At 36.7% G+C, this 27,701-nt stretch overlaps 1 protein-coding gene across 2 annotated transcripts in view; it reads right to left on the bottom strand.

Annotated features, from left to right (window-relative positions):
- tmeff2a (transmembrane protein with EGF-like and two follistatin-like domains 2a) overlaps positions 1 to 27,701 on the bottom strand; it is a 134,331-nt gene that overhangs the window by 65,896 nt on the left and 40,734 nt on the right. For both annotated transcript variants that reach the window (XM_087804607.1, XM_087804606.1), the window contains exons 3-4: positions 15,060 to 15,189; positions 3,350 to 3,376 (exon numbers count right to left, since the gene is read on the bottom strand). In XM_087804607.1, coding sequence (XP_087660733.1) covers positions 3,350 to 3,376; positions 15,060 to 15,189 — 157 coding nt within the window. The remainder of the gene's footprint in view (positions 1 to 3,349; positions 3,377 to 15,059; positions 15,190 to 27,701) is intronic.

A 27,701-nucleotide genomic window follows, 5' to 3' on the forward strand; every position in this document is an offset into this window, starting at 1 on the left:
ACATATATGAAGCAAAATCTTACTGATTATGATTAGACGCTCAAAGATTGTCACCATTTTGTCTTGACTTTGATTGGGATCGTATGAAGAACTTTCTGAACTGATGGAAAATTAAATCAACTAATTCAATATTACAAACTTGATCTGGGGCATTCTCTATATTTATTTCGGGCTGTAGATTTGAATGAACCGTTGTTCATCAAAATGTACAAAAATGTCCGATGATTCGATCATAAACGTGTTTTTATATGTTGAATAAATTAGTCTTGTGATCTGTGTGCTGTTGGTTACAATGTCACCTCCTTTCTGGGTTAGATGTATATTCAATATCCAAGGCCATATTGAGTAATAGTGTAGGAATGTAAGACACATTAAAAGATTTATTTTTGTTGAAATGTTAGGCTCTGACCCAGGAAGAAGTATGCATGCTGACAGTGGTCAGTGGTTAAGTTAAGATAGACCCAGATAAAGTAAAAGAAGTAGTCAGTTTGTTAAGCCGTACAACTAATTCTGAAGTTTCTATGGTTAAAATAACAATAAAGTTGCAGCTCTTGATATTCTTTATGGAACTAAACAAAATCCCTTTACATGTGCAATGATTCATAAAACCAGATCTTTCTTAGAGGTTTATGAATTTAAAAAAAACCTGTTTATTTTAGAGTCAGAGTGGTTTTGAGTGACTCCTTACATCATAATTTATTTTAGTCTAGTGTACTCCTACAGATATCCATTTTGACATATTGTTTTGTTTTTGACGTCCTAGCATAAATTGAGAAAGATATTAAATATAAATACGTGAAAAAGAAAATATATATTTTATATGGCATCAAACTTCTAGGGGTAGATTGAAGTTCTGTCAAAAACAATTGAATTCACCCCCAAAATCATTTTGTCTGTGTGTGTAGTTTTGTGGTTTCACCCACAGATAAAGAGGCGACGCGTTTCATTTTTTTTTTTCAACTGTCAAAGTAAATTTTCTCCCTTTAGAATCAACAAACTGCCAAAAAGAAGCAATAAAAGCTTCCTATTGTATTCTGTGAGATAATTACAATTTAATGTGAGGAACAACGGACCTCCGTCTTGGTCCCACATAAAAAAACATGTTTGTCCAGTTTGGGCTTATCTTGTATTTCCTCCTCCTCTGCCTCTTATCATTTCTCTTCACTTCTGTTTTCTCAGCTCTGTTATCTGTTTTCCCACTTTCCTCAGGCCATTTCTTTATCCCCGAAGCGCCAGCCTCTGTTTTGCACCACTTTCATTTCCGCTCATTCTTCCACTTTCTTTATTTTGGTGCTGCTCACGAATCTTTTGTTCCCATCTCCGTCTCATAGATAGTTGGTGACACTCCATGCGCGAGTGTTAATGAAGCAGCTGCATGAGTAAACACGGCAGATAACCGAGTGACTGACAAGAGTCAATGAAAGCATGAGGGTAAACAGATGGCTTTGACAACTTCTGAAGTTGAAGTCCATTTCCCCCCCTTCTGATTTCTTACTTCCAACACAGATATGCTTGTCATAACACAAAAAGGAATCAAAATAACACACAAACAAACACCCTATTAAAAGAGGAGTAATCTCCATTGACCGACTCTTACAGTGTGTCCTACAGCACTAACTGTGTGTTATTCTGCAATGTTATTTCATTCTTTTCATGCGCCGTGTGAACAAGAACCAAATAACATCGTAAATTCCATAATAATCAAGATTTTGAGTGAATCATAGAGGTGCTTTGCAAGCAACACCACATGTTTGAGTTTTTGATGTCGCAGCCAGGAACATTTTTTTTCAAAAAATAATTGGTTTCCATACATTTCGTGTAAGACTCAAAATCTTAAACATTTCAGCTTCAAGACATTCAGGAATTGTTGGTCTTGTCATGGGTTGGTTTGTCTGTCATGTTTTGATTATTGTCTTGATTTCTTCTTCATGTTTCATGTCTTTCTTCCTGTTTTTCAAATCACATACTTCTCTTAGTGCACTGGTGATTAGTATGCATCAGGATAGTGTATGTACTAACTAGTACGCAAGTTCTCAACAGATAGTATGTCTCAAATCAAACACTGGCGCTATGCACTAACCGGAAATTACGCGACAGCTTCTTCTTCTACTACTATTTAACGAAGAATACAACCAGCTGTAGGAACACTATCGACGACACTTGCTGGCAGCACGTTTTGCAAGTTTGTATCAAGAAATATGAGAAATGAAATATTCGCCAGATATTTACACCGGTATCAACACCGAAGATGTGTCATCCTCCTACTGCTGGCTGAAAATGCAAAGTATATTTAGGGTAGAAAGTGTCCATCAATCAATACACAGTTATGTGGGCGTACAAGTCGTATTTTATATAGTGTGGTATTTCATATCTTCATTGAAATTTAAAATATCCAAAATATCTTTATACGGTCAATAAAAAATGTAAAGCTGTATTAAAATGTGATTATGTAAGTAAATGTTTTATGAATGACGATGCCTGTGTACTGGGATTTCTATATAAAAAAGGTTAATAAAATTAAGTCAGTTTTTCTTTTTTGATATAATTTCTCCTGCCTTGGAAAATAAATGCTCGCATGGAAAAGATGCCTCAGCATTGAGATGGATTTATTTAAATAAGGCAATTCTGTTAGAAAGATTTGACATTTAACCTGCAGAAAACAATATGAATAGAAAACTAAGATTCAGTTTAAAATTATTTTGAATTAAAATAGATCATCACTATAAACTCAAAGTCTGTTTCGAAGCTTTGTGTTGCCGCAGAGTGATGATGCACGACCTTGCTGGCGTCCATAAAGTAGTGGAGTGCAGTGGTGGAGGTTGTATGAACTCAACCCAGACAAACTGTGATAAAACTAAATCACTTCTGACTTTCCAAGTTGAAAGTTTGACCTCGAGTCGGAGAATAGTGTCAGAATATTAGTAACTAGAAATGTTGCGTCGATAAAGTTTGTACGTTTTTTCCCCAAAATAAATGTGAATTTGAAAGTATTTTGGTACTTCAGTCATAAGAAAACACTTCACCTTAACAACTGCGTAGAGTTCTACTACTTAAGTAATGATCGTTCAAAAGTAAACCAATCATCACATCAAATATGAAATTCATATGCAAACCAGCAACAACGCTGCAGCGATGACTGTTCCAGTCCACTCTCAACTTTGGCATCATCTCCAAACTTTTTTCTCTGCACTTTTCTCGACTCACATGTTAGTCAATAAGCTAGCAGGTCACTGCGCAGCGCCGCCCTGCAGTAAGACTCACTTTCAGCGGGGGTGGAGCGCCAGCTAACATTAAGTAACTCTGCATGTGGAGTGGGAGCAGATGAGGTGGAGGAGAGAAAGCAGCTTACCATCATCTCCTGATCCTGAACCGGCATCTGTGGAGCAAACAAACACAATGATGAGAGGGTTGATATAGAAAAAGCACGGTTGATCGAAGGTATGAGTGGTGTTCACCACAGATTAAGGAAGGTTTGGTGTGATTGGGTGAGAGACTGGAGGGTAATTGTGAAGATTCCTGAGATGATTCCACTGTTGACCTTTCGCGGTTAAACCCACTGATCCACCAACCAGCCAGTGTCCAGCTACTTTTTATCTAGATCTTTGGAAAGCTCCTTGAGACACTTGAAGCAGAGAGAGTAGATCCACACTATCGTTCAGCAGAGGCTGGTGCGGAAACAGAAAAAGCTACTGTACAGACCAGGTGTTGCAACACAGAGGATTCTAGAGATAACGGCTAAGCTCACACAGTTTGGCTATTTCTCAAAGGACTTTTCACAACAACAAGAAATTATCCCATAACCTACTTAAGCGTGCTTGACTCAAGCTATGTGGATGAGTAATAAAACTACTTTTATCTGGACACCTTATTGAGAATGACTGACATGAAAGACCTTCCTCTCTAAACTTTTGGTCAAATCATGTTCAATATATTTGAAAACAACAGTATGGCCCTTTAGCAGATTTCATGCTGCTCATGGTCCACTTATGATAAACTTCTTCTTTGACCAGAGAATGTTAAATCTTTTTAAGCCTAAACAAGTATAATATATATATATATATATTAAATACACCTCTGATTCAAACAAGGTAGTCTGACCCTGATCACCGTTCACATGTGACTTCTAAAAAACATTTATTTCTAGCTAAAAAGGCAAGCGCAAAAATATATTTGAGGGAAAAATGCATAATCTTTTTTTTTTCATTTATCGATTATTCCCTTTTTTTCTCAGGGCAAAAGTAACTACTCTCTTACACACAACCATGGACCCATACAAGTATGGTGAGAACAGTATAATGAAATTGACCTGCTAACTTTGAGGAAGTAGCACCAACCAATTATTATTATTAATATAAAAACTTTTGTTTAACTTCAGGATAACTATATGGTCGGGTTGCCATGAAATTATTTCTATTTAAGTTTTGTGGGGGCGGGGGGACAAAAAAATCAATCCAACATCTCAGCTGTCATCTATGCTTCTTTGAACCTGCAGAATTTCGTTGACCTTCCAACATGTGGGACATAAAATGTGCAGCGTTTCATGAAAAGACTCAGTTTGAGGGATCAAGTCGAAGCTCGAAGACGCTCGTGGGAGATCGATGAAAACCTTTTGTATCATTCCATGCCTAGTGGTCCGAAACCAGCGAAAAGTGGCAGGAGAAAAAGAAGTAAATGGCAAAAGGGAGCCGGCAACAAACAGATTTTTCTGCTCCCTTGTCTGCCAAACTAAAAGTCACAGAGGGGATGCTTGGTTCTGTGTCATGCAGCTGAAATATTATTAAAAGATAAGAGATCTATCAAGATCAATCAACAATAACATGAGACCTGTTTTTCTATATGGGAAATAATTCTTCATCTGTAAAGCCTTGTTCTTGATTTAATTGATACATTTTCTTTTAAAAATTTTAGATTTATTCACTTCTTGTTGTTTGTGATCTGAAATATTTTTCAAGGGACAAAATCTGTGGAAAACCATCTGAACACTAATTTTAGCTCAAGACACAGTGTTGGGAAGAATTCTCTTTACAAATAAAACATCCGAAGGTACTCTTATCTCTCTGAAAACATATTGTTTTGCCCAGAAAGGCAGTCTGTATGGTTTCATAAAATAAAATAAAATCCTTCAGCAACATTGCAAAGAGTTTAAGGTACTGGTACACTTTAATATTGGAATAAAACAGAGCTGAGCTTATTCCAAAATATGTTTTTCACTGCCCCAGTATTTGTCTTTTTAAAGTGTTTTGTTGTCCAGGATTTCAAAGATAAATAAATAAATATAGGTGAAAATGTGTGCATTTTGAGGCAGAGAAAAATTTGCACCTCCAAGTCTTTCCAACTATTTATTATTGTCTTTTAAGATGACAGGGATGTTTTTTTCACAGGTCACATAGTTTTACACACTTAAAAGATAAAACTGCTTCTGTCTGTCTGTCAATAAAACTAATGTTTAAATAAAGTTTCAACCACTACTTTTGCTAATACATATCTACAGTATATACTATTGTCAACGAGCCTTTGTCATGGAAACGAGACAAGATGCAAAGTTAATGCTAGTCATGAGATGATAAGTATAATTTACTCTATAATGCACAATCAAAGATTTATTATATATCATCTTTACTCTTTTTATTTATGTTGATCATTTAATCTAAAAAATGTCACCGCATCCCATTAACAAGGGACTGTGGTGCGTTCACTTGCATTGGAATGCAATGGTGCATTCAAAATTGTGGTATTATCAAAATGAAAATTACAGAATTAGTTTTACAAAACTATTAAGTTGACACAGAGAGACGTTTTGGGGAAAATGCATAGACATTGAAAGGCAACCCATAAATGAACTGATTTCAAATTGAAAAATGTCATAAATGGATATTAAAGTCCAGGATGAAAATGATTTGATTGATACAAGCTTTACTAAGGCCACTGGGATATTTCACATAAGATGAAAATGTTCTAATGGTCATATTTATCTCCAGGTGAGGTTCTGTTTTTTTTCACTACACTTGATAATCTACCTAAATAGATAATTAATCTAATTGAAGAATCTAATACGAGAATCAAAAATCAACTCAATCATTCTGATTTGATAATGCACTGGACAAATAACAATCGTGGACAGCAAAACAAAACAAAAATCCTTCAAAGAGTGAAGCCTCGCTTGTGTCGGTGTCCAGTCGGTGGCACCTCCACATGAGTCCTGTTTACTGTTTGGACTGACAGCAGACTCTGACGCCATGCCTGGCACCACGCAGTTAGGTTAATGAGGGCACATTAATCCGCTAGCTGCTGACGCTCGACAACACTAAAGCACATTTTCAAGCCATGGTCACGAACATCAAACAACAGAGTCAATAAGTCATGTGACTCATCCGCCAAAAAACGTACAGATGTAACGAATTTTCTTATCAGTGCATAACCATCCATCCATCCATCCATCCATCCATCCATCCATCCATCCATCCATCCATCCATCCATCCATCCATCCATCCATCCATCCATCCATCCATCCATCCATCCATCCATCCATCCATCCATCCATCCATCCATCCATCCATCCATCCATCCATCCATCCATCCATCCATCCATCCATCCATCCATCCATCCATCCATCCATCCATCCATCCATCCATCCATCCATCCATCCATCCATCCATCCATCCAACCAATATGGTGGGATTATGTCGGTGGAATAAAAGGTCATAGGTTTTTTAAATTGCATATATTATAAACAAGAATGAGCTACACATCTAACAAGTAATCTAATACCTCAAATTATTTCAAATTGATCACATTTTTATCTAAAAAAAAATACTAGATTGAAAAAAGAGGCTACTTTTTTTTACAAGTTATACGTTTGTGTTGATTGAGGATTTAATTTATTTAAGTAATATTTAAGATATACCAACATAGTTATAATTAAAATCAAACAATTAATTTTGTGCAAATCTTCAATAAACATCTATTTTTTATGATTTAACAAAAACAAAAAAAATCCTGCCTGTCTATACAGTTCTCGTTTAAAACTATCCTTTAGTTATCTTTGACCAAGTTACTGCACATAAATGATGGGTTGATGAGGCTTCATGAAACTCTAGATGAGGTTCATGATACAGCCTCGTAATTTTCAGCTCAGTAGGTGGCGCTGTGTGAGGATTCATTGAATTAGGGATTCAGAGCCGTTTATTATAAAGAAGAGAGTGTCATCAAGTTGCCTTTGAAAATGTGGAAAACGTATCATGAAACCTATCTTTACTGTATATCTTTCTGCCTTTATACTTTTATTTCTATGCCATATTTCTTCATCATAAGTCTTGACTGTACACTGTAGTTCCTGGAGTTTAAATAAGTAATCAGTAACCCTCTGAACTAAGCAGGAATATTGTTCTCATATTTTTTTTGCCTCCCACAAAAAGAGGCGAGTATGTGACCTATATGAAACATTGGTCAAGCCCCACGTGTTCCATTGGCCGTAAAGTGATTTTGTGAGGGAGAACATTTTGAGAAGGAGATCGAGAAGAGGTTGGCTTTTAGTAAAATGACTGTGACCTCTGAGAACTTAGCTGCTCTTTTTGCTGCTATTCATGAGATTTCACACAGTTCACAGTTTAGAGTCAGTTGTTGAGGAAGAAGTGAAAGAAGCAGTAAAAGTGGCTACTGACTCTTTGTGTGCTGGTCGAGCAAAAACTGTTTTTTTACTCAGAGAATGTGAATACAAATGTCACTCTCGCGGTCTTATGTTGACCACCACTCTCACATCTACTTGCACTACCTGTGCCTTGACTTTGTTTTTTGTGGATATTCTGTTTATTAGTTAATTATTCAAGTATTGTTGATTATTTATTTAATTTGTTGATTATTTATTTTTATTTATTATTTTTCTTGAATGTCATTTAATGTCCTTTCAACTGTCTACTTCCTGTTTTGCCTCGTGGGTCTGAGAGGACTACAATTTTATCTATGCTGTATATCTTGTTACATGTATGTTTGACAATAAAATAGCTTGAACTTGAACTTGAATCACGATCCTTTTCAAAGCTACCATAGTGGATACTTTTGCAAAGAAAAATGTCCACTTATGATAAACTTTTGGAAGCATTTTTTAAACTGAGCCATAACCCAAAAATGTCTTTTTCAATATTTATTACAATTTTATAAACCATTTTCTCAACCCATTATCATACAGTTTCAGCAAATTCGTTCACCACTTTCTCTTCAAAGACACATGTTCCACTCTGAAACATTACCAAGTTGAATTACAAATCGCTTTTTCTGTCCTAAAGTAAGTTGCTGCTCTAAAATAAATATGTATATTTTTTGGTTGAAACTTGTGGGATGTTTAACAAAATAATTGGATTCATTCATTTACGTGTGCATGGGGGGCTGGAGCCTATCGTAGTTTTTTGGGAGAAAAGGCAGAGGACACCCTGGACAGGAGGAGTTTGCAGGGCAAACAAAGACACACAGCTATAAACACACACAGTCATACCTACAACAACATCTGTAAATTCCAAATCAACCTCTGTATGTTTTTGTTTGTGGGAGGAAACTGTGTGTGCCCAGAGCAACCCATGCATCATAAGGAAAACATACAAACTCCACATGGATAGGATCACATGTTGCGTTGGATCATGGAAGCGAACCTGCAACCTTCTGACTGTGAGGAGGTCATGCTGACCATTGCGCCACTGTGCGCCCCAAAATTGAGGGATTTAACTTTTTCATAATTTTTGGAACTCAGTTAAACCTGTTAATCAAATCAAATCAAATCAAATAAATAAATAGACGTTTTTAATACATAGGGGGCGCCAAATGGGGGAAAAAGCGCACATAGGCACCTGAAGAAGAGCCATTGGCAGCTCAACATGTATCAAACTCAGGGTTCAAATCTGACCTGGCCAGGAATTTTATGTGGCCTGTCTGATATCTAGCTCATTATAAACATAGATTATTGTTGGTAACGATGGTTACTGATGTCAACAATATTTGAGAGACTTTCAATAACAGTTAAACTGTTGTCAAAGGAAAGGGATTTGCCGGAAGTTTTGATGAAGGAGGTAATCAAAGCATTCAAGAATAAAAAATATTGCAATACTACTTATAATTCCTGGATTCTCTTGGGCTGCAGGGTCCAGGAAGGCTAGTAAATCAGTATTATGAAGGAACCGTCAGTTATATATCTTTTCAAATATCCACCATTACTGGTATCATTTTTAGTTCTACAAAAACACTGAGGGCTGTAAGCAAAGACTGGCACAACATCTCAGTGTTGCCAATGTTTTTAACATCAGGAAGGAATATATTCTCATCCCTTCAGTGTCTCTGCTGAATTCCTGCCAATGCAAGTGTTTGAGAGGCTGGCGATGACCCGAACGCATCAAAACAATGATGATTGAGTTCTGCTTATGCTGTGAAACCAGACAAAAATAAATCGGAACGTGTGGCAATTCCAAGCAGAAAATAAATATTGGTGTGAAATTACATTATGAGTGGGTGCGTCCACCACCACCTCACGCCTCTCAGTGCGCATGATATAGTTTCACCCTTGATTTTATTTTTAACAGAACTCCCTTTGTGCGATATTGAAGAGATTATTTCGAAGGCAGTCAGAACAAAACAGCAATACATATTGCAAAGACAAAGATAGCCTGAAATAATCCTTTGTTTAAAACAATTAATCAATTCAACATAATATTCACCTCACTTCTTCATATTTTAAACATCACAATACTTATAGTACCACCTGCTAAATCATACTTTGCTTTGAAATGAAGTGTTCTAATGAAACCTCTTATCACGTTTTAACCAAGGCCTCCATCTATGAAGCTGTTCAATTGTCCATGAAGCTTTGTTCGCACATAACTACTTCTGAGTATTTCTGAATTTATATTGTCAAGATTCCTGTTAAAACAACCATTTTGTTTCTTTGAGAGAATATTTGAGAACATTAACTCCTGTTAGTTTTGGTTTCTTGGTTAGCGACTAACTTTTATATTACAAAATAACAATTGATCTTTAAACTTGTGTTTGCAGTCTTTTTCAAAGACAAAAAGCTTCTTGATTGTTTAGTTTGCTTTTTGGAAATTAGAAGGAAGAAAGTTGTGTAAATTTTGAATATATTTTGATTGAATACTTTGCCAATTCAGGAGATGAAACACAGTCATGGGGTTTAAAGCTAAATTCAAGAAGACTTATATTTTATAATAATTATAAGAAATGATCCATGTTACTAGTTAAACACAGAAAAATCTTCTCTATATTCTTAGTATATTCTCGGTCTCGGGCTGAAAAACAAAGTTGGATGGATCAGGGCGCTGCCTTGTGCTCCCATGCAGAACAGCTTGTTCCTACTAATGCGTTCAAATTAATTTATTTCATCACATGAGGGCTGAAGAGTAATCTACTATATTAATTTAAAATAATGCGTGTGGAATTGACACCAACATAGTTGGCTCTGAGAAAATCGTCAATTGCCACCCATTGTGACCTGAAATGAACCCTCTGGCGCAAATACAAGTTGATTATTGAGCTTCTGTCACTGTCAACAAACACATCCTTGTTTATAAAGGATGTGGAGTTGTGCATGTTGCCCGGATCGAAACAGATGTCCCCTTTATCCATTTTCCCCATTTCAAAGAAACCCAGTCCCTCTTTCTTTTCCTCCATCACTTCCAGACACTGGTTGAAGCCATCACATGTCCTGGAACACTCGGTTCACAAACAAGCAATTTAAAGAACAAATCTGAAGATTTCATGCGGCTTGGTGCTCCCCGACTTCCACCTCACCACTGATCCTGCACTTTCACCGCAATTTCCACATCTTCAACGCTGAGACGGGCCCATTCAGCCGATTGTTAATGGACTACGGCCTGCCGCCGATAACCGAAGGGTTCTGAGTCAGCAGCTGCTCGACTCAAGCCAACGCCGGACTTAGCCAATGATTCACAAGTGAACCGGCCAAGTTCAGCAACACGTCACTGACTCGCTCGCAGCACATTGCTCAGGTTCTTACTCACACATTAGAACATTCTTGAAAGATTTAGTAGGTGTCAGGGTTTGGAATTGCGTGTTTGAAAAAATCCTTTTCGACAGCTAAGTTTGGGGAACATGAGACTGGGTTGACAACTTGTTGCGTTCTACGTTCTGCCTTTATCTCTTGACCTTAAAAGCAGTTCAGGAATTTACTGGCTTATGTGAGTCAGGGCAGGGTGGGTGTGAGGACCTGGAATGTTGGTGTTCTAGCTCAGCTTATTTGTGTTTGTCCAGCTCAATGGTAACAGCATTTCAATCTCTGTATCAAGTAAGGAACAAGAATGATATGCTAAGTGTTACAGGTTGGACGTAACTGATCATTCAACCAATATTGCTACTGTTTGGAGAGAAATATATAAACAACTGTGGTGGAAAGTAAGTAAGTAAGTAAGTAATATATATTTATATAGCGCTTTTCGAGACCAGGGTCACAAAGCGCTTTAACAATCAAAACAATACTCAAAACAGTACATACTTCAAAGATCAAGACAACACCGAGAACAACACAGGAGTTCGAGAAATTCAAGGAAAAGCCTGCACAAATAGAAACGTCTTAAGAAAGTAACCGTTTTGGAGGCTGTTTGATCAAACATCCTACATAGGGATAAATTATTATAAGATTACAATAATTCTAAACATCCTTTCACCACAAATGCCTATATTATCAGCAAACATTATGTTCCATCATGGAGACTTTTTTCCTAACTAGTCTGCTAATATTGTTTTCATCATGATGTATAGCCAACAAATAATTACAAATAAAATACATTGTAAAAGAGAAGTGCACTCTGTCACGTTTCCAGCCTGAAAGATGAGATAACTTTTTATAATATGTGACATAATGGATCATTGTACACACAGAAAATGAGGAAACATGAACCAACCAAACACCCAGGATAGTACAGACAGGACAAATGAATATGTTGTGTGTTTAAGTGACATCTCCAGAAACCACAAACTGTTTTGAGCTTTGGCCTCTAGCATTAATTTTCAAAAGCCTCTTTCCCCCACAAAAGAAACTAAAATTGTGTAACCAAAAACTCTTGAAAGGAAAATAAACATTATATAAATGAATTCAAAGCCTTCAAAGCTTGCCTTGGAATCATCTATAACAAACGCACATATTCAACCTATAATAATACTGATAGATCCCTCACATACTCCGTGGATGCTTTGAACTTCCTCATAGATCACCAGACTTGATCTAACAACACACTAGCACAAAGAAAATCTACTTAAACCTCTGCTATATCCTAGTTCCTCATAGGACTATTTATCACTTTAGGTTTGCGTAAATTTATATATTTCAAGGCAGAGCATTTTTTCCCTGACAAGATATTTGCTAGGTAGTTTCTGATTTCATAAGCACCACTGGAACATCCACTTTAATTTTTAAAATATGAATCCAATATATAATTATTTTTTTTTATAATCATCACTTTGTCTTTTTTGTTATGCTAAGAATCACTCTTTTAAGAAGATGAATATAGTCGATATATCATCTTTTTACTTCATGTTGTAGTTCTTTCTATCGTTTCAAAAATGATTTACTTTCAAAAGTTTACACTTCAACAAATCTTCCTATTTGCAAGTTCTTTGAGATTCTCAAGCAAAACAATTAAAATATTGGTTCAATATTGAATCTCTGATGAATTATTCTGTATCTTTTCCTGTTTAATGTGATTTCTACAAATTCATATATTTGCACTTAAGAATAGAGAACTACATTCTACAATTTGTTTTACTATAATTTTCATGGACTACTCTTGTTATAATACATTTATTATTATTATTATTTTCATGATTATTATTGATGTTATTGTTGTTATTGTATTGTAATTATTGCTAATATTTTAAGTCATAAGTCGTATTAACATTACATTTTCACATCTGTCATGATTATTTCAAGATTGTTAGATAAAGATAAAAGCCCATATGTTCTGTATAAATTTTCAGAAGGTTTTTTTTTTTTTTAGATATAACGCTTTCAAAAGGGTTTTTACAAATATAATTCTGCCAGAAACCTTGTGATCAAACCCCTTGACATGGTAAGCAAAATGTGCATAACTGCCTCCTTAAGTGTGTTGCAGAACAACAAGTCACAAGGAGAACTTAAAAGTAAAAAATAAATGTAGTGCTATTTGCCAATAACATGCATTATTGATGTGAAAACTCAATAAAATTAATTTCCTTCAGTCTCTATTGGTCTTTCTGATCATTGCTTTTATAAAACTGTTACTTGCTCATGGCGCTCTCAGGCTTCTCAACTGACTCAAGCAAGAGGTTACTTTGTCTTCTTCTGTAATTTCTCTTTGCTTTTTTCTGTAACACTTGCCGGAGTAAAGAATAAACACAAAAACAGCCTGTGGGCATAATTATAATATCATGGTTAATACAACACAGTAATATTATTGTAACCTCCATAAGAAATCAAGTAAGCTTGTATAAGATTAGGAATAAAAATAACAAAGAATAGAGAGATAAACTGTATACAAGCCAGTGTGGTACTGGAAACAGAAGTGCAAGAACAGATTCTTTCATGTTCAGAACTAAATTGTGTTTGGATACAATGTAGCTACAGTTTTGATGTGATTTCAGGACACAAAGGGGTACATTTCCTAGGATATGACTTTAAAAAAGATATACACTCTTGAACAAGCTGATTTTCTTGAAGCTGTGTATTCATTTGATGTTTTTGCCCTTTCCTTCCTGGAGAGTGGAAGTTGTCATGCAAAAAATGAACTGCCGGTGGTTTCTATGGTAATCCGCTTTTATAGACAATAGGTACATTAAAATTAATACAGTGCTGTGCTTAGAATACTGTGGAAAACTGAATCTCTGAATACAAAAGAACAATCTTTTTACAGTGGTATCAGACCAAAGATGATATGCCAACGCCATCGTCAGATTGAACTCTACTGCTAGCTGAGATGTGTGCGTCCATGTCTCTCAAAGAGCCCTCTTTTGATTTTGATTCTTTGCTACTTCTGACTTTCCATGATAAAAATGACACTCCAAGCTCGGTTGTAATGTCAAAACAACATGTAAGTATGTCAGGTTCAGCAGATGCTGTCACAGAACGGCTTGAAGAATGTCACTTTCACCTTCACTTCAAGAGGCATGTATTTGAGGTTTTTCTTACGATAATCTTGCCCTTTATTTTCTCTTGTTTCCACATCCCAATGTATCCCATTATACTGTGAACCATGGATGTAAGAGAATCTTTTAATATACAGTTAAATTCATTTAAGTATGAATTTCATTTGAATTGCATTACCTTAATGATTTTAAACGTATTTGATTATAAATATTTGTTTGCAAATTTTGGTATGTGATGGCATTGTCTATCCAGTGTTACAGTGGTAAATGCATAAATCTCATCTTAGCTACAGAAGTTACATTTCTGTACACGTTTGCTTGTTTACAAATATCTTGATTTGTAGACATTTTTTTTAAATTGTATTTTATTTTATCAAGAATTCTGACATTAGCTCCTTGATGTGGTATGCAGAGTTTTAGTGCTTTTTCATGTTTTATAAAAGCTTTTTTAAATTAAAGCCTTTTTAAAAAAATCACTTTTAGATAATATTTGCCATTATGAATTCATGTATCACCCTAGAACAGACCTTGTCAAAGTATATATAAAAGAGAAACAATTAAAAAAAACATTTCACGTCAATTTTGGCACTAGAATACTTTCTAATATCCTTGCTTGCAGTCAATATTCATTTTTTTGTGGTTGTTACTTCATAACAATCCCAATAGTTTTTCTCATCCTTTCAGTCTTTTCTTTGTGCCTCCCTTCTTTTGGCTTGAGGGCCCGTCACAAGAGTCACACTCTTCCAAAGAAGAAAATGGTGACAAGCATTAACCTCGTGTAGGTTTTGACGATTCACGCCTCAGACTAACAATCGTTAAAATCACGTTACTGTACTTCTATGACTGTTGCATCAAACCAGAAGTAGTTACATCATCCGCCCGCAGCCATGCGAGCCTGTGATCTAAGACAATCAACGTGATACGTACCAACAGGACAAGCTCCCTCTGACATGATGAGGACTTCCGACTGCTGCTTGCAGGCGTCTCTGCGCAGGAAGCACTCGTTCTGGTAGTTTTGATTGTTGGAGCCGCAAACTGGGACATAGTCATTGTTGCACTGAGGAGAGAAGAAGACGAAAAAAGAGGTTTAAAGTGGAGCATGCAGCGGTAATCAGCTCATTTTAAAAAGTTACCAAGGACATATCCAACATTGAGGTTGTATTCGTTTATCATGCATTTTTAGGTTGCAGCTATTACCTGGCAACGGTTCATGGCTTGTATTTGACACCCCAACAAGTCAGAAATCAATGGTGAATAAATACATGCTGATGCTAATTTCAAATGAACATTTATGCCTGAACAGACTCACAGAAATTCCTCTTCCAAAGCTAGATTTGCTCATTTATTGAGAATATTCATTATCATTGAAGGCTAAACCCACGCATGTCAAATACTTTTCTTGGTTCTATTTTCACCTTTCGAGCGTGTCAATATTAAACAGAATACAGCGTCACTCCAATGATCACACTCTCATCTGTCAATAATGACCTTTTTCTACTCAAATATCATGATATTAAATTCAATAATGCCTGGAATTACTTGCTTTACAGGTTTATTGGTTCATTGTTTTTTACCAGGACAAGCTTATCATCCTAACTCAAGTCAAGAATTCTATCTTGACACGCCCACCTGTGACTCTCGTGCACTCGCGATGTACACACAAGTCCTTTAGACATGTCCAAGATTTACACATACATGACCGTGTTGCTGCAACATGATTTCTTTAGTACAAAGACCCATTCAATGTGAATCCACAGAGCTTGGGTTTAATCGGGAAATGACAGCTTTCTAAATATTAACAGGATGAAATCTAGTAACTCTCCAAAATTGTTGTTCAAAACCAGGAAAACCAAGGCCGAAAAACCGAAACGCCAAAATAACTTAACATGCTAATCACAATTTTTCAAATGCTTCAATGAATAACTCAATAAAAAAAGTATGCAAATATTAATTAGAGCGGAAATATGTTATAAAATGAAATTCAAAAGTGTGACGTTGGCTAACTGAAGAACAGGCCTATTATGGAGTGCTCTGCTGAAAAATTTGTAAAATTGTCAATTGTATAAAAAACATGAATATATGATACATTAAGAAACTGTATCTGGATCCATATTCTTTTGAGGGAATACTATATCCGATCCTGCGTAATGGTCATCCTGTTTCGGCCAAGTCCTTCAGTGACAATGGTTCTGTACAAAAGCCCAAAATTCCCTTTTTGGAAATCTTCTGCAGAAATGCTCTAGTATTTTCTAGACCCACGGATCGTGATAATAAATATAGGACCAATAAAGATCACCTGATGTCACTTTTAACTTTGGGCGATAAAATTAAACCTTAGGAAATGTTTATATAGTGGCAGATTTTTGAAGAGAGTCTCTCTAATTAAAACTTTCGTAATGAGCCTATTGTTCTGTTAAAAGCTTGAGAGAAAAAGAAAGCAAAGAAAAAAACATGAGAGCATGACGTCAAATGGTTAAATCAGAAATGTTTGTGCTAAAATTAAGAAATAAATCAACTTATTCTTCTTCTGTGAAAATGCTTCCTTTTTCTTGCAAAAATCCACTCCATAATCCTTCAGAATTAAAGTTCTCTGTCTTCTGATGCTTCACTGGAGCAGTCATAGGTTAAGTGGCTTGCTCAAGGGCATTGAGCACAAAGCTGCTACGGCACAGGAGAGTCCTTGTTTCTTTCCCCACATGGTTTAGCCGATGCTCAGATGACTGATGGCACTTTCGTCATAAATATTTTCTTTCGTTCTGTGTTTAAGCTAGGAGACGATGGTTAGACTTAATATTGATTTAACTGCACCTCTCGCAGGAATAACAAATGTGACCATTCACGTTTGATGTATTCTCAAGGAGAAATGCTTATCTGAGGTCCAGGAAAATAGTTGTTTTATAGCCAAAGCCGCATGAAATGATTAGATTTAGAGGAATATTGAGTGTGAGAAAATGGGCTCCTGCTGGGTTTCGCTTTACAAGGACATCGAGGTCCCCGGAGAGTCGCTGCAGGGTAATGAGGCTAAGCAGCTCTGTGTTCTTTGTTTCCACTTCTGGCGTCTTTCAAGTCTCTTACAGACTGACCCGGAATTCTTAGGGACAAATCTTCTCCTAGTGCTTTTGCAGCGACTAACATGGCTCTGACAAAAGTACTTCAAAATGAGCTTTTTAGTGGAATAAATCATGGACAGAATTAACCAGGCTCACACTGCGGGAGTTCTAAAATATTTATGCTCTTGTCAGACAAGTGAATTTTAAATAATAAACCCGACTAAACAGGAGCGAATTGATCCTTTGTTATGAATCAATTGTTCATCTGCTGTAATAGGGGTCAAGCAGTCATGTTGATACCTGAATGAGTAGCAACATTTATAGCTCTGACTACAATATCAAAGGAAAGGAAGACACAGAAATGATGACGATCTTTTCTACCTCATAACATTTTAACCACATATCAATTGTGTTTTGTTTTGACCATTTAACTCGTAGCTGGCAATAACCGATAAGTAGAAGACCGGCCAGCATCTTCTACAACCCAAACTACTGTATTTCCTTCCATGTGGTTGTAACCATCCTCCACACGTCGAGTGGTTGACTGACCTCCACAATCTATCTTCGAGCAAAGACACATTCTCTACAACAACATCAACTTCGTATATCGTGCACCAGGGGTCTTATACTAGCGTCATGCAGGCCATTTACAATGTCAGATGGGTAAGGTATAAATATCATCCCATCCAATGCTGTCATTTGTAAGTAAGTAAGTAAGGTTATTATTCTTGTTGAAATTCATATTAACACAACAAATTAGACAAAAGACGTGCAGAAAAACAGATGAAAGTCCCGGCAAATTTTGTTTGAGACCCCCTACTGTTTTTTTTCTGTATAATTAGAAGTCGGTGCGATCATCATAGAATATTTTCCTACAATATTTATAAACTAGAAACAAACGCAAATCTCGAAAACCTGCATAAAATGTTGTTACTAAATTGTATTGCGTCTGTGGTTTTCAGATCTTCCAGTCTTGTGCAAGTCTGGTGCAATTTACTTTCTAGATTTATTACATGTGTAAAACTAATCCTCTGCAAGCTTTCAGTTTATTCTCCCATTGTTTTCTTGACTATTGTTAATCTCCTTATTTTGGTCTGTTTCTGATTACTACCTCCAGCAACTTCACATATTTGGGTCCAGTAAGTTCCTGGTTTATCCCAAAAACATTTTCTAAAACTTGGAAACGTATATACAAACACAACAATACTGAAACTCGTTAACCTTACTGATTCTTGTTTTAACAAATAATTGCACACTTAAAGATTCAGGTATACCTCGCAACAGTACTATATATTATATCTATAAGGCGGCCTTTTGTTATAAAATAACATTGTTAATTGAATTCTTAAAATCGGATTTTAAAAATAATAGGGTGGTTACATTAACACAATGATAATTTAAATAATCCTTGTCCAATTTGACGCTGTAGGGAAATGTCTGGTTTAATAACCAAATGAATGAAATGTAATCATGAATTTCTAACTGTATTTCTAGCATTGGCAAATCGAATGCAGATGTGCATACTGGAGTCAGTATGTGTCAATCATGACCAATCTCAATGATCTTATGAGGTTTATTAAGTTGGATCGCAACATAAGATAAGGACTCTTATCACTTTCATTAGTAGAGCTTGAGGGCGAACCTGGTTGCACTTGTTTAATCACATTCATTATGGTAAATTTCCCCTTTTAAATATGAGTCTGTATCAGTGGCTGAAATAGTTCTGTCGGCTTTGATTGAATGCTACTGAAATGTATCTCTGACCTCACATAGTGGCGGATATTTCATCATACGACAGGCTGCTGAAGCAAAAAAAAGAAAAGATTATAAGAATATTAGAGCAAAAGATGACAACGGGGAAGAATTGGGAACTTTACGACCCAACATCCGCCAAGGCAGTCGCACTGAATCATCCGAAGACATGTATTGATCTGCTAATTGCATTGTTCGTACACATAATAAAATAATAATAACAGTAATGTCATCATTGTCTTTTGGCTTCCCAGGATTTAATGGTCCATTACTCACCCGAGCTGTGAGACACATTTACTACTGACATTGGATATTTGGGAAACATACATTTACACTGCTGTGTGAGGATAATATATAGATGAATACATATTGAAAAACATCAGTATAAAGTGTTGTACTCTGCACCTCTCCTGCTCCTTCAGTAATTTTGGGTGGCAAAATTCTATCTGGTTTAAGTGTGGCTTCGGGCAAGATGGTGGCCCTTTGTGTGTGTTCTTTCTCTGCATACCCCGGCTCTATCTAACCATTCCAGTTTCCACCCACAGTATATACAAAAAAACATACTTCTTAATCGGAGTCTCAAGCATGTAAGTAAGAGTGAACATCCAAGACCACTTACCCTAGCTTGACAGAAAAGCTTTTAACATGAATCTTATAAAAGCATTTTAATGGACTGAAAAACAAGGATTTCCTATGGTTTAGGTAATTGCAGAAAGAAAAATGTTTCTGACATAACTATTCTCCCACTTAGTAAGTAAGTAAATAAGTGTTTTATATTTGCATAGCGTCTTTTACAGGGTCAGCTATAGATCTGGGATGGAAACATACACTTTAAGGGTTCACATTTCGTATGTGTGTGTTGTGAGGATAAGTTGAGCGAAATGGATCAAAATATGTTAGGAAAAGTTAGTTAAAAAAAAAAAAATAATTCATGTGGGTATCTGCAAATATAAATATGACATGATAGATAAATAATATGAAATCTTTTTTTATTATTATTACTTTAAAATCCTAAATATATATATTTATTGTATTAATTTTACTCTGACAAAGGGTTGTATTTAGCCCCTGTGCCGCACTTTTCAAGTTCTGTTACAGATAAGGTCGACAGTAGGATGATGAACATAAGTAATAGTGAAGTTTACTTCACCTTGTAGTTTCTAAAATAGCATTGTGAGTCAAGGGCTTTGTCTTGACCAGACACCCAGAGTCTGACTGAATTATTTCCTTCATTTTAAACAAATTCCCAACTGCCATTGAGAAAATATTCTTAAGAAAACCCCCTGAAGTTGTCCAGAAAAATGCAAATAGTAATTCCAAAACAAACTAACATATGCGTCAAACCCAGCCTTACATTTGAGACACGCATTTAGTGAACATCAGAGAATCGAGTTGTGTCTAAATCCCTTCCGAAATTGACAAGTTCTGTCTCTGCCCCAGAGCAAAATAACGATCGAGTCGGAATAGTTTCTAAACAGTCGAGGAGGAGAAAAAAGACAACAGAATTGACGGTGGGGAGCTAAAGGAGTAGGAGGAGTGATGGAGGAAACTGCGCACTGGCACTTGATCAAAGGGATGGAGATGCAGGAAGGAAACGGGCTGTGGAGAAGATGAGAGGCAAAAATGCTGAGTGGAATTGGGCTAACAGGAGAGAGAAGTCAGGGGAAATGGATGAGAGAGAGACAGAGAACATTAAACGAGGTAAAGGAAGTTTAGAAGTCAGATAGACGCAGGAAAAAGTCCTGCTTCCAAAAACCTAGCTCGATAAAAAATAGCCACATTGCCGAAGGAAATAATCTCGCGGAAGATAAAAAAGAAACACAGCATCGTGCAACGGAAAGGAAACGAAAAAAGCATGGAGAGAAAAGGAGAAAGAGAAAGAAAATCCTCTCAAAGGAGAACGGTAAAGAATGAAAGGAATGGCAACCCTACAAAGGCTGTTGGAACAGCTCGGTGTGCTGCTCGCGGTGTTTGCTATCCTTCCCTCCGTCTCTCACACTGTCTCCCATCTGGCTCAGGCGTTTCTTAACCTGGGGACTCTCACTTTATGCCAGGCATGATGCAACACGAGGGAAAGCTGCCCGGTAGAACCCTGCGGGTGTCTTTTAAGAGTGCCCTTTTTTTCCTGCGAAACTCCCCAACCCCATCTCTTGATCTTCTCAGCGTTTGGCTCCAACCCTGCAGGAAGGCGAGCCGATGAGAGGATGTGGGATGTAAAGCCTCCATATCCTTAAGAGGTGCAAAATAGAGAGTGTAGCTGCGTACAAACTCATCCATAAATAGTGAGGCTCGGCTCTCGTACGGCATGTTGTGCTTCACATCTCAGTCGAGGCTCCCGAGATATAAACTGTCTCCGTGTGGATAGACGTCAGACAAGAAATACATCTTCATCTTGTCTGTAGTCAGATGTCATGTTGACTTATTTGAAACTCCTAAAGCAACATAATGGCAAAGCCGTGCTAAAAAACAGAAATTCCAGCATTTCCCATCAGGGGTTGTCACAACAAGTCAGTCTCTTCCACCTTAAAGGACAACTAATGTACTAACCCTAACTCTCGCTGACTTCACATGTTTCAAATGTTGAAGTCTCCCTCTCCAAGATGCAGTTAGTTCCTCATCATGACCATGTTTTGAACTTATCACTTTGAAAAGTTCTCCGCTATCTGAAGTCTCAGAAAATGAGGTTACAAGAGAGACCATAATTTCCAGAAAATGAAGTGTTTTCAGTGTGCACATTTTCTAATGTAAATATTTCAATCAAAATATAGTTTTGTACAAACACACATATACTGATCAGTACAATAGAGTCCATGATCTATTTAAGATACACTTAAATCAACACATTACCGTTCAAGATACCTTAATCAGCCTCTCTAGTCATTTCTTATATGATTTTGTTAGCACAACCACTGTCAGCTTAAGGCATCCTGCATCCTTTCTGTGTTGAATTTGTATGTTCATCGCTCGCCTGACATACTCTGGTTTCTTCCCATATTCCAAATTCTTACAGAGGTTGATTGATTATTATAAATTGACCCTATGTTAAAGTGTGTGGTTGTTGGTTTTGTTGTGCTCTGCAACAGGTTGCCAACCTGTCCATGGTGTCCCTTGCCTCCTGCCCTTAGTAGCTAGGATATGGTCATGACATCCCAAAAGCCTAGTAAGGGAAGGAGAAATTAAAGTAATGTTAACTGCTATGAATATGTTTAAAATGAAGTTAAAAAATGGTTTAAAATTGCTAAACATTTCCCAGGGATGTTCTTTAATAAATTAGAAGCACAATACATGAGTATTTAAATATGACGAATAATTTGAGATAATTTTCCTGAAAGAAGCATAAGAGAATATGTAGCAGAGGGAATATTACTGGATTTTGGAATTCATCAATATATTATTAGCTCTGATCTTGTCTTAGATACTCAGATAATCTACATCGGAAATAATGTTTTTCACTATTGGAAATGAGCATTTTCATTCATATTGCACTTTATTATATGAACAACACCCAGATGCCATTGAAAAACGTGACTTGAACATAACAAAAAATGAAATAAATCAAATGTAGTTTATTATCAGGTTTAAAGTCCAGATTATGTATATGACTCTAAATTAGTTATTTAAATTGACTCAATAGATTACACTTACTCTTTAAATGAATGTTTATTATACACAAAAAATATTAATATAGGCTAATGAAAGGCTGAAATATTGAAATAGGCCACAATCGATATTAATACAAGAGAGATCCAGGCTTGACCCCCAACTTCCCACCCGTCACAGCAGGAGGCCGACAACACTGAGCCTGGTTCTCCTCAAAGTGTTTTCTGGGTCCTGTTTTTCCTTTTCCTCTTCATAGTCTTTCTTAAATTGTATCTCTTAAGAAAACTTTGTTATTATTTGAGACTGAATCAAATTCAACCCAATGATGGATTGGAAGACAGACGCTCCTTATCTAGACCCAACTTGTGCTCCGTCCAATTGCAAAACTAGACAGAAGGTGATAGAATTTGATCCTTCATGAGTCCCTGCAGACAGGGTAGTCGGGGGCCATGGGCCAGGGCCATATGGCATGGCCTTATGTGCCTGCAGGCTGGAGCTGTGCACGAGGAACAGACATTGACCCACACCTCTGCTGTGACAAAGCCTGGACGCTCGTGCGGTGTCTGCGCCGGCGTGACAACAGAAGAGGTGTCAACAGTGCTGTGAGGATACATTGATGGGGAGTATTATGTGTGGTCATGCAAACACACGGGCTGCCATCACAGATTCCCAGCATGTTTTTGTTTTACAAACCAAGCTCCGTGTGTTTGGATTCTGATGCATTTCATAGCTCCTTCTGTGCATATGAGTAATGGGTTCCTCTAGCCTCCTGCAGGGGCTGCTGTGGTTCTGCCTAGGCTCATCTCAGAGTTCTTTAGGCTGCGGGAAGGTGGCCAGAACTCTCCCATACCTGCTGTGGATGGATGCATCACAACATGCACGGACGAACAGTGCAACAATTATTCAATAAAAGGCTCCTATCCGGTCACAACAAACTAGTAAAACAAGTCCAGGGATCATCATTCATCCTGTGACTCTGCTGCAGCTGAGCAGCCAACACGGGTGGACAAAAACAGGTGGTGGGAGGCAGATTGATGGGAGGAGAGGCCGTGTGAATAACAAAATATGGTAAGAGGGATTTTTTTAAAAGGACAAAAATGAATAAAATGAAATTCCGACAGGCTTCTAAGGTAAAGGAGTAAAAGGTAAAGGGTCAGACAAGGTGATAAGCATAAGTGATGAGGGCGAGACACGGGAGAACAGCGTTGGAAATAATGCCACAATGCACTGTGTGCGAGAGAAGTATAGCAGAGGAGAGATGAAGAGTGAAAGCAAGTGCCCGCATCAGTGTGTGACGATGTAGTGGAGGGAATGAGCATTCCAATTTGAAGGCTAGAGCTTTTGCAAGAGGCAGAAAGGGACAACATGACACGATATCAGCCTCAATAAGTGGAAAAAGAAACGATGCATCCGTCTCTGTTATGCTCGAACACCGCAGTCCACTAGAATCCGAACCAACTATCATCCACATACTTCTGATTTTTCCTGAGAAGATTCCATTCATACTCGTGAACATTTTTAATCAAAAGTATCTGTTGGAAGTTCATAAATATTCTGTAAAAGGTCACTCATGGATCTTCCGCTGATTATCTGCTGCCAGGTGAAGCGGGCGCGGCATCATCAGCATCATTAAAGATTTACAAAGTGTTCTACCCCCCGACCAGCCTTTAGGAATCATTAGACCAGGCTCTAAATTAGGAGGTACTACATGGGCAGGAGAAGCTTGAGAGACAATTGTTTTTCCTTTTACTTTAAGTAGTAAAGTCTAGACTCCTGACGCTCATCTGTGGTCTTTCTTGAAAATTTTGTAACAACAAATATTTTCTTGATTTATAGACATTAAAGCAAGTATCAAGTTTTGTTTCTGGATTGAAACAAGTACACAAGTCACCGAGTTATTGGTAGTAAACAAGTACAAGATGATGGTCTGATGAAGCTTCATGAAGCAGTGTCATTATTTTCAGAGTCCACTAGATGGCGGTCTGTGCACTGTTTTACTCTGTTTAATCAAACATCACATGGTTTTTAAACTGATGGCGCCACCTACTGACCTCAAAACAACATGACACTGCTTCATGAAGCTTCATCAGACCATCACTACTAGAAGATTTCACTCTCTGTAGTTACATTATTCAATTTGTATTTATGTATTCTATGCATGTGATAATGTTAGCCAGTTGGACATTTTTAAACTGTAGTCCTTTGGAAAAAAAAGTTGAGATTATGAAAAGTTTATCTTTCCATTAAGTAGTCTATATAAAAGCACCATATTGTTATTTTATATAAGTGTTTAAAGCATTTGGTCATTACTTTCTTTCCTTCAACATCATCAAGTAGTTACCGGTTGAAGGGAGTAAAGGCCAGATGAAGATGCAGACGTCCAAAGCCCACCACACACACACCATGATGAATAACTGTTCTTGTGAACAATAGTGTATCTAAGACTGGCTGGTATCCATTTCCGCTCAATGTGTCTTTTGTTCAGTTCAAAGAAAAGGTTCAAACACAATTTAATGAGTTTATGAGATCACACTGATCGGCCGATCAAATGACGAATATATGCTGATGTTATGCTGTGCTATTTATATTCATACATGATAATAGATAGATATAACTTTTAGATATTACTTAAAATGAATCAACAATGAATGTGTGAATGATGAAGACACACTTTCTCTTCATGTGAATGAAATTCACTGAAGGCGGGATTGCCAAGGTGAACGCTCTTTCACTGAACCGGAATCACTTCAATGAACAAATACACACACCGTTTACACACTTTCTAACAATTGTAATTTGCAAAAAACCTGCCATTATTTTTGCGATAAGTAAACATTACATTACATTGTGGGTTTGAATAGTTCACTGCCTATACATAATCTTGGTTTAAATAAACTGTTTTGAGTTTTGGTTTTATTGATTTCCTGTTACAGGTTGTGTTTTTTGTAAAAACAGTGTTGTTCAGTTTTATTGTTGTTAGAATTGTGTGATTAATAAAAAACAAAAAAACAAACAATAGTGACTTATGTGTGTGTTTGTGTTGCTAGGTAACAAACAAAATTGGCACCGGCATGTTGTGACTCTCAAACATCAAAACAAAATAGGTATCGGCCACAAAAAACGACATTCGGTGCACCCCTATCGTTAACGGATCATATATCCAAAACAACCAGCACAGCATCTGTGAAGCTCTACTAATCTGACGGAGAGAAAAAAAAAATCTTCTATTTGCTATTTTAATACATAGAACCACAACACACCTCCACTCAGGATCCAACATGGAGCTGCATTGCTAAATCCGACTTTGGATCTACTGGTGGAAGTAGGGTAGTAGATTACATTAAAAATAGATGAATCATGAATCACCTATCCTCACTTAAACATTTGCCCCTGCGGAAAAGTCCACGCTAAAATCAGCAAATAATTGAGGGAAGCGACCACAGCGTCCTCTCACACTCGCGCCATCACTTGATTGAACTTAAGACATCAATGAAAACCAAGCTCTATGGCTCTAATGTTGACAAATCATTTTTTAAAACAATTTTCAAGGTCTCAACTTTTTTCCCAACAACATAAAATTAAAGTATGATGCGATAGTAAAAAGTAAATTGACATTTTTTCTCTCATAAGTAGCAAAACTCACTATTCCACTGTTCCTTCAACTGAATGTTCTGCGAAATCCAAAACAAACTCCATGTTAACGCAAACTTTCAAATATAGAAAGTCATATTCCTGACCTTCAACGGAAACACTCCTCAAGCTGCAACTCTTGCAAAACTAGGCTTTTGGCTACAACATTACTTTTGACAACTTTCTTGTTCAGATGTCCAGTTTGATTCCGTCTAAAATGGCAGCTGTGAGGCTGCTGGGTGGGGTGATACATACGGGATCAACCCGGAGAACGGAGGAGAGGAACTTAGCAATATATTTGATTGACATCTGACCAAATAAGATATTTTAAACACAACCTACCCGAAAAATTCACAACTCCACTCCAATTCCATATGTAAAGAGGAATATTTGATCATTTAGCACCGAAGCAAAAATAAAACAACTTTATTTAACATTATTTATTCATTTTCATTAATTAGGTTTGGCATTATAATGTATATAATAAACAGCCCAGACACTCATAATTATTATTATTAATTCATATTCCTAAAAATGTATTTGTAAGATCTATTCTGTAAAGTTTAAAGCAGCATTGTTACATATATAAGACTGGGTGAAAAAAAAAAGCTTCGATGAGCCGCCGCTTTTGTTTCGTGAGGGTTATTTTTATTGTTCATTTCCTTACGACATCAAACACCCAGCAGAGCATTAGTCGTGTCGCTGTCTGTCTTTTATTCTCTTTTAACTAAGTGTCCCTGAAAGACATTTGTTAATGCAAGATCCCAATGATTGAAAAATGAAAGAGGCTTTTTTTATTTATTTTTTTTAAGAAAAAATTCTTTGGTTAACTAATGTAAGAGCTAATATAACAGGTAAATAATAAATGAATGTCAAAACTGACCAGGTCACCCACTCTCTCACTGTTTATTATTCCAAACCAACATTTGGGATAATAAACCATCAGGATACCGGCAAACATAACGATAAGTTTATCCCCAATGTTGAATATTTTATTCCATGCAACTGCCCCTTGTGATGATTGGCAAACGTGCCACAAATAGATGCTAAGATTTTTTAAATTTGACGGCCAGAGAAACACGCTCTACTCAAAACAAATGTAATGCTGCGCAATAGATTCCACAAGGGCTTCAAATATGCTGCATCTATTGCCCCCAAAGTTAACTCAAGTCTCTCGTCTATTTTGGGTTTACAAGTAAATCGTACTCTTTCCATGTTATTAGTGATGGTCTGATGAAACTTCATGAAGCAGTTTCATTATTTTAAAGCCCACTAAATGGCGGTCTCAGTACTATTTTCATGTTCTAATAAAGCATAATTTTAAAACTGATGAACCTACTGACCTCTATATGACATGACACTTCTTTATAAAGCTTCATCAGACCATCATTAATAACATGGCAAGAGCACTATTATTTGTAATCCCAAAATAGATGGGAGACTTGTGTTCATTTTATCACTACATGTTATGTGTGAACCTCCTTTAACAGTTATAGTCAATTAAGAGAATCTTTTTCGATTGAGTCAAGGGTTGACA

This window comes from Callionymus lyra, chromosome 12 (genome assembly GCF_982586985.1).
Source record: "Callionymus lyra chromosome 12, fCalLyr1.hap1.1, whole genome shotgun sequence".
Lineage (NCBI taxonomy): Eukaryota > Metazoa > Chordata > Actinopteri > Syngnathiformes > Callionymidae > Callionymus > Callionymus lyra.